This window comes from Clinocottus analis, unplaced genomic scaffold, assembly GCF_023055335.1.
Source record: "Clinocottus analis isolate CAN_PGR_092001 unplaced genomic scaffold, fCliAna1.0.p SCAF_12, whole genome shotgun sequence".
NCBI lineage: Eukaryota > Metazoa > Chordata > Actinopteri > Perciformes > Cottidae > Clinocottus > Clinocottus analis.
The window spans coordinates 11,336,041-11,344,639 of record NW_027175843.1 but is presented as its reverse complement, the minus strand read 5'-3'; the positions used below and the strand labels follow the sequence as shown (position 1 = coordinate 11,344,639).

At 40.1% G+C, this 8,599-nt stretch overlaps 1 protein-coding gene across 1 annotated transcript; it reads left to right on the top strand.

Annotated features, from left to right (window-relative positions):
* Positions 1 to 1,234: 1,234 nt before the first annotated feature.
* Positions 1,235 to 8,577, top strand: phgdh (phosphoglycerate dehydrogenase). The gene is made up of 12 exons (XM_068572799.1): positions 1,235 to 1,494; positions 2,822 to 2,973; positions 3,056 to 3,121; positions 3,206 to 3,260; positions 3,427 to 3,525; positions 3,647 to 3,779; positions 3,860 to 4,008; positions 4,117 to 4,269; positions 5,347 to 5,485; positions 5,727 to 5,854; positions 5,944 to 6,166; positions 8,194 to 8,577. Exons 1-12 carry the CDS (start codon positions 1,357 to 1,359, stop codon positions 8,346 to 8,348), a joined length of 1,590 nt encoding a protein of 529 aa, XP_068428900.1. The 5' UTR covers positions 1,235 to 1,356; the 3' UTR covers positions 8,349 to 8,577.
* Positions 8,578 to 8,599: the final 22 nt, after the last annotated feature.

The window sequence follows — 8,599 nt, the reverse complement described above, 5'->3', positions numbered from 1 at the left end:
TGTCATTATGTTCTACTCCTGTTCAGGATATTAAAAAAAAGGCATGGAAGCAGCCCAAAACATTTGAGTGACACACACACACACACACACACACACACGCACACACACACACACACACACACACACACACACACACACACACACACACACACACACACATATCTATATCTATCTATCTATCTATCTATCTATCTATCTATATATATATATATATATATATATATATATATATATATATATATATATATATATATATATATATATATAAATGTATATATATATATATATATGTATATACATATATGTATATGTATATATATATGTATATGTATATATATGTATGTATATATGTATGTATATATATATATATATATATATATATATATATATATATATATATATGTATATATGTATGTATAGACACAAAAACAAATGTGTGCAGTCAAGCAAAGTACATGTGTTTTAAAATCTCGTGGTGAAAGAAAGCAGATAGAAACACATTAGAGGCCTGTCATGTGGTGCAGCCTAATGAGTCAGGTGATACGCAGCATCTGATAAATTAAGCAAGAGAAAATGGACTTGCCTGATCTGCTGTTACATGAAGGAAATCATCATTTTACACGGATAAAAGTAAATTCATTCTTTGACAGATTAAATGATTTCAACAGTGAGTTTATGATGGTTGCATCTTGTATGTGGTATCAAAGCATAACGTTAAAAGTAGTTTTTTTTTAACTTGACTTTACTTAAGTTTTTCCTTTTTATATCAGTGTACTTTCGAGATAAACAGCTATATTACATTTGTAATATACTACACATATAATGAGTGTATGAAAAATACATATTGCTTTCGGGTAAGTGTGCATACAGTTAATATAATTAAAACATTACAATGATCTTTGCAAGTTATTGCACAAGTAATAACAATCCACTAATACAGTAAAAAATAACGTAACATTGAAAGGGTCCATTTCCTGCTATACGAATCCATATTTGTGTTATATATTCTAACATTTCGGATACACGTTGTTACGCAGTGTGTGACGTTATTTATGATGCTGCTGTTTTGCAATAATATCTGAATACTCGTGCAACCTGATGACCACTCAATCAAACTGGTCCCAGGATTCGTTTAAACTGGTCTCCAGTTTGAAGGAGCCACCTCTTGAGTTACGTCAGACCAGGAGACGCACGAGAGGCGGGTTTACTGTGAAAGGGGCCGTCTTTACTCTGAGAAAACCATTCAAAAGCAGCAGAGGGAAAGAGACCCTCTGTGTTCATCAACCCACGGAGACATCAGCCACCCAACATCACCATTCACCCACCAACCAGCAGCCCAGTGAGAAAACCCCAAAGATGGCCCCCATTTCCATCCAGACGGTCTTGATCAGTGAAAGTGTGGACCCTCGCTGCAAGGCGATTCTGGAGGAAAATGGCATCCGAGTCACGGAAAAACCCAACATGAAAAAGGATGAATTAATGGCGGAGATCAAGGTAAAGTTGGCACTCGAGTGTTGCATCACCGCGTTCACGTGCAAGGGGTGTCGTCTTCGTTCTGCGCAACACGCAACCGTGTTCAAATCCTGACAAAAGAAAAGTTTAGTGGGTGACGCTTGCATTATTTTAAGAAGCTAGTGGTTTCCAATTTTACATCCAAAGTTTACTGTACAACGTGTGCACTTTTTGGACGTACTGTACTCTCTCACTCCTCTGAGCCGACACGTATTCGCCGGGTCATGATGTAACAATTGAATAGCAGCACCGCCTCCATGGAAAGCTGATGCAACTCCCCCCGAACTTTACAGGGGATCCCATCACTTTGTTTCAGGTGGCACCCAGAGAAACAAAGCTGTTATCATCTTAATGCAGAGGCTGTGCAATTTGCAGAAACAAATCTCTGCAGCTGTACAAGTTAAATTAGGACAAATGGGTTGCAGTGGAAATGTGCAGTATAAAAAGCAGAACTCTTTCATCTCCAGTTTTAGATTACAGCATCTTATGTTCATTTATCTTTGTTTAGAAAGTGCACACAAAAAGAAAATCCCAATGAGCATTGTTAGGCTGCAACTGGCCCTCCGATAGCCGAGACAAGAAACATGCCAACAAGAAGCCTTTGCAACATAATAATAGTTACAGTACACCCATATCCACACGTGTAACCATGGTTACAAAAATATCTTGTCTGAATTTAGGCCGTAACATCACTCTCACAGATCGGGAGATTGCTTTGTTTGCAGCTCACGGTCCGCTGTTGTCGAGCTACTGAATTCACGCACACACAAAAAACACACACGCTATCATGTAGGCCTTTGAGTTCGTCCATTTGCTTTCACACCACAAACCAACCACAGCGGAGTCAAGCACTGGAAGCGGACCAGAGCCTTTTCAGGCGGTCTCAGTCCGGTTGTTTCGTCTGCACCAGTTTAGGATTGACATTTTTCATATTAGCCAACACAAACTGCACTAACCAGGCAGACAGGTTGGCTCAAAAAGCACTCGCACACGAGTAAACGCACATTTATTTAACTATAAATTTAATCTGAAATACTTAAAAGTATCAAAACTACATTTCGGAAGAAATGCTCGTAGAAGGTAGTTGAAGAAAAGGGCAATACACAGTTTTAAGGAGCTCATGACGTGTGTTAATATTGTGCCATATTGGTAGAAATGACCAGCGACTTTGCATTAAACAAAGTACCACATAGTGACTGAAAACCAGGGAGGGTAATTTGCTACTTTGTGTGGCTGTTAATTTTGTCTTGAATAGGTTACGCACAGATATAGAACCCTATTAAACCAAATGTTTTTCTCACCTCGCTAGGACTACGACGGCCTCGTGGTCCGATCTGCAACGAAGGTAACCGCTGATGTCATCAATGCTGCTCATAACCTCAAAATCATTGGGAGAGCTGGAACTGGCGTGGACAATGTGGATGTTGACGCTGCCACCAAAAGGGGTATTATTGTCATGAAGTAAGTTTCCAGTCTGTACACAAAGTATGACTATGCAGTTGTAATTTAATGTACTGTCAATTAACTGGAGACTGTTTACCAGCACACCGAGCGGTAACACGATCAGTGCCGCCGAGCTGACGTGTACTCTGCTGATGAGCCTCTCAAGGTGAGATGAGCAATTGTGCACCATTTATAAATTGCATTGAAGTACTGCACAAGGGTCATTTATTTAATTTAATTCTGCTCCCAGAAATGTGCCTCAAGCTGCAATGTCGATGAAACAAGGGAACTGGGATCGCAAAAAGGTGAGCAGCGATTTTTAGTTCGTCCCCGTGAGCCGTTTGAGCGACCGTGTTTGCAGTCGACACACAAAGCGATTACTGTTGCATGGTCGGCTCCATTGTTCAGCCAATCATCACTAATCCGGTGTGACACTTGGTCTGGGTCATAGTTTTGTTTCTAATTTTGCAGTTCATGGGTGCAGAGGTGCTTGGCAAAGTACTCGGAATAGTTGGACTTGGAAGGATAGGAAAAGAAGTCTCCTCAAGAATGCAATCATTTGGCATGAGGGTAAGTACAGAGATCATACATGTCAAGATGGGTCACGTTTCTCAGTGGAAAATCACACTTTTCTACTCGGATCATTAGGTTAAACAAACGCATTACGATATGTTTGTGTTTCTCTTGGTAGACGATCGGCTATGATCCAATCACTCCTCCTGAGGTGTCTGCGAGCTGGGGTGTCGAGCAGATGTCTCTGGAGCAGCTGTGGCCCCAGTGTGACTACATCACTGTCCACACTCCTTTAATGCCCTCTACTGTCGGTAAGTCTTACATGCAGCTGCATCAGTTGTACCGAAGAGTTGCGGGGTTAATTTCTCAGCTGTACATTTTTCTGCCCAAGGTTTGCTTAATGATGAAACATTTGCAAAGTGCAAGAAGGGAGTGAGGGTTGTGAACTGTGCACGAGGGGGGATCATTGATGAGGCGGCTCTCCTCCGAGCTTTGGAGTCCGGACAGTGCGGAGGAGCAGGGCTTGATGTCTTTGTTGAGGCAAGATCATTGGCGCACAGAATCCTTTATTTGATCACTTATTAATATGAGCATTAATAAAAGAGTTGCAGCAGCCTACGTCTTACTTTGTGTTTGTGTTGGGCACAGGAGCCTCCTAAGAACCGCCCGTTGATCGACCATCCTAATGTCATCAGCTGTCCTCACCTCGGAGCCAGTACGAAGGAGGCTCAGGCTCGTTGTGGGCAGGACATCGCTCTGCAGATTGTGGACATGGTGAAAGGCAAGAATCTGGTTGGCGCTGTAAGTTCTTTGTACCTTTTTTCAAGCAAATCAATTCTCACTCGTTGAGATTTTTAGTTGCAAAAGATATTAAAGGGTAATTTTGTGCTGCACTTCCGTGAAGTTGGCGAGACTCACTGTGTACGTAAAGTCAATGCAAGTTTATAACTGTCTTTGTTCCTGAACTATGTTTTATAAAACACTTTAACACAAACATCTGAGACGTTTTCATGGAGCTTTATGTGAAAAGTGTGACAAACTGTCATGCACTAGTCTAGATTTTGCTTTGGGAAATACTAAACAATTCAGGCAGCTTAAAGTTGAAATGACCTTTTTTAAATTCATTCCTGTGGCAAATCCTCTGTTCAGGTAAGTTTATCTCAGAAATGCGTTGACAACAATTTATAATGTGCTCAGCATAGATTACTATGTGTTTCATACCGTGTCACACGATGTACTAATATCATGTATTTACATTTTTACATTAAATTTCATTTAGCTGACTCTTTTATCCAAAGCAACTTACATTCTTGCTCTATACACTGTAGACACAGCAACAGGGAGCAATTCAGGGTGGTGATATGTACAAGAAAGGTGAATTTATTTATTTTTATTTTTTTGTCTTGCTCAAGGACACAACGACAGAGTCTCGCGGAGCCAGGGCTCGAACCATCGATCCTCTGATTTGAAAGAGCCAAAGTTTCCAGTTAAATTACTATAACTGGTGTTTTCATGATTTGGATCAGCTAACGCTCTTTCAGGATGCGTTAGCAGGTTAAAATCCTCAGGCATGAAGTTGGAACAATATATCTCAACACAAGTTCCATGAGTAGCGATTAAGAAGCATATTTGGTTGACTGAGCCTGATAAACATCTCTGAATTCAAAGTCTAAAAGTAGACCAAACACCCAGAAATATTTTTTACAATAACCGGTTATACGACTAAACTTGAGCATAAAAAAGTTTGACGATAAATGGAGAAGATTGAAGAAACTGCAAAGTCTCAAAATACTGAACAACATCTGTCTAAAAAAAAATGTGTGACTACATTTAGTACACAAAAGCACTCTAATTCTATGTTTACTTGTTTTTCTGAAGGTAAATGCACCGGTTTTGGCCAGTACGTTCTCCCAGGATTCTCACCAGCTGATTAAACTTGGTGAAGCCCTTGGAGCTGTGCTGCAGTCCTTCACTGCTTCAAAGAAACCGTTTAAACGTGTCCAAATTACTACTGGAGGTAAAACTATTGTCTAAACTACTCGTCTAACCAGTTTATCTCAACTGAAAATGGGGGGGTCATATTATAGGAAGATAATGTTGAAACAGTCTTTTGCTCCCTCTGGTGGTAGGATTGGAAAGCAATTGTAGTATGAAGATGCACTTTTTGCTGTTCAGTTTTTCTAAAAATATTTTTGCTTTTAGAGTGTTTCACTGGCTTGTAGTAGCGGTTACCTCCATGTGCTGTTTTCTTCAACCAGGGGATTGCATGAAGTCCTCCACTGGGTACATGACTTCATCAGTCCTGGTTGGACTGCTGAACCATGAACCTGGCTGTTGCCCGAACCTCATCAACGTACTGAGCCTCGCCAAGGAGTCTGGAATCACAGTAAAACCTGATCTCATTCCTGCAAACGTTGCATGACTGAAACGTGGTGCATGTTTTAAAAAAATAACCTTTTCCTTCTGTATATTCAGGTGAATCAGACCCACTGTGCATCTGACGGGGCTGCGAGTGGAGTGTGTATGGTGGAGATCGAGGCCAATGGCTGCAGCTACAAAGCCAGTGGTTCCGTTCAAGGTGGCATGCCGGTCCTGCTTGAGCTGAGCAACAGTGTGTTCAGACAGCCGGTCTCTCTCACTGGGAATCTGCTGTTCTTCAAGGCCTCCGCAAGCCCTCAGCTCCTAGCCGCAGTGGCCGGTAAGAAACATCCATTTAAAAATGATGCATTTAATGTTTAGGGAAAACAAGGACTAAGCTGACGGCTACCACTAGTTGGTCTCTGTAGTTACACTCTGGATGGATCTTAAGCAAAACTTATTTGTGACATGTCAAGTGATTGTAGAAAGTTTCAACTACGTTGAGCATTAAATATAAAACTAGCACCTCAACATTCTTTGAGCTTTCATGGTTGCGTTATGCATCGAACAATGCCCAGACTAATAATCTGTGTTAGTATTGCCAAAATACCTAGGCTCACAGACTTAAATAATGTCCTGCACAAAATACATTCTGTTTGTTTGCTAATCATTGACTTGATTGTGAACAAACTACAAATTTTAGCATCCAAACACAATTCAATTTGTGTGTTAAGTTTTTCTCATGATGAACATCAGTGGCGTTATAAACAAGCTGTCATTTAAAGGATTCAGTTCTGATTATATTTGTTATTTATAGAGCTGTGAAAAATAACGCGTTAACTCATTATGATTAAATTACAGAATTAATGCGTTAATTTTTTTAACGCCTGAGCAGAATGAGCTTCTAATATACCTAGTGAACTATTTCCGCTCTAATGCAGTCAGACATAGATGTCAGACGTTCACTCGGGAAGACGTTGACGTTTCACCGTAGCACAACCAGCCTTAACATCTCAACGCGCAGCATGTGACAAGCCTGTGACAAGCTGAGTAGCACAATTGTGGAATTAATATTGTTGAGGATGAGGGGTTCACCAAAGTTTTGCTAGTGGCAACGGGGGACCCGAGCATCAAAGCACTGCAAAGACGCACAATCATGACAAAAATCCACCAGCTGTATAAAGCTGGAAAGAACGTTGGATATTTGTGTTTCTCTGAGTCTTTCACAAACTAGTTTTTACGCTCTTACAAGTTTTGTAAACGGTATCTTGCGTTCATCTTCTTGCGCGATCTCTGACCGTAGAGAGAACTGTCATTGGTCGACCGATCTCGGGGTTGCCAGATGCAGGATGATTATCCTCCAAATACAACCATTTTGAGCCTTTGGTACGATACTTCTCCATCACCAATCTGGCAACACTGAGCACCTTGTCCCCTCCAGTAGCTACGAATATCCGGTTCCACTCTGAAGAAACTAGTTTGGCATAAAACATCGCTGCATCAATAATTGACTGGAATTTCAGCGACAGATTTTTATTGGTAGTTTAGCACAACTTGTTCCTTTTTTATGAGCTAAAGATCGCGTAGATGCCTTCTGGAGCGGGATGAAACGATAACAGGGTTCACCTTATAGTTGCATTGTTTACAACAGCACCCCATTGTATAAATGACAATGTTTATATCCGTCTTTTATTATAAATCTTTATGTTTTTACAAAAATATACCGAGAATGTCGGTAATATGTGATTAATCATGACTAATCCGCAGAAACCTGTGATTAACATGATTTTAAAATTTGTAATCATTTCACAGCCCTAGTTATTTATGATCAGTACTGTTTTGGTTAAAATAATTAACAATGTCAAGTGGGAAATAAAATGGATGTACCATTTTCTGGCATAGTGTTAAATTCATAAAATTCATCTCTAAACTCAGTATTTATCCCTGACTTTGGATTTTGATGAAGATCATTTTCAAACACATTTTCTTAAAGGTTGACTTTTAATGGAGAAAATATTGCCAAACGAATTATTCCTGTAGATATACAGCCGCATACTATCCTCAAATATTGAACATAGCCTCAGTGGAACAGGCAGATGTAGTTTGTTATGTGTTTGTGTATCTAACTTTAAAGCAATTAAAGGGAAGCTTCAGTGGTAAATGGTGAGAATCCTTAAGTCAAATAACACATGCATTACTGTCAGCAAGGAACCATCTGTAAACTAGATTCTTCATTTTTTTCCCCACAGTTGTTTTTTTGACTTCAGATTTTCAATTTGGTTGAAAGCTGGTTGTGAGGACTAAATAGCTGTGTTTTTATTGCTTCAAATCACACCTATTTTCTCTTGTTGATTGTTCTTTGTTTAGGACTTCTGGCCACAGAGGGAGTGGAGATTGAGTCCTTCAGTGCTCCTGCAGAGCGCTCTGGGGATCTGTGGTATTGTGTGGGGGTGTCCTCTCTCCCGCGAGACCTCAGTGCCTTTAAGCCTTTGGTGAAGGAGGCCGCCCAGCTCACCATTTAGATGACGGCAGCAATGCTATCTGTACATCTCAAAGTGTCTAAAATAATTGATCGGTCTTAGTGTTTACAACTAACAACTTATAAGTTGAACATTTGCAGTTCGAAACTTGTATTTTGATAACATTCCAGTGTTTGGATGCGTCTACTTTGTTGAAATAAAAATAAATGCAGTCATGTGTTGATTAGTTTGCTTTTCGACCTTTTTCATAAAGCAGAGGCGTGAAAAACAATTGTATTGTATGTGTTTTTTGT

Bases quoted from the DNA above. Each gene is read 5' to 3' on its own strand.
- phgdh (XM_068572799.1), top strand. From the start codon at position 1,357: ATGGCCCCCATTTCCATCCAGACGGTCTTGATCAGTGAAAGTGTGGAC. The intron at 5,486-5,726 runs GTAAAACTATTG...TTCTTCAACCAG, and splicing joins TGTCCAAATTACTACTGGAG to GGGATTGCATGAAGTCCTCC. The intron at 5,855-5,943 runs GTAAAACCTGAT...CTGTATATTCAG, and splicing joins CCAAGGAGTCTGGAATCACA to GTGAATCAGACCCACTGTGC.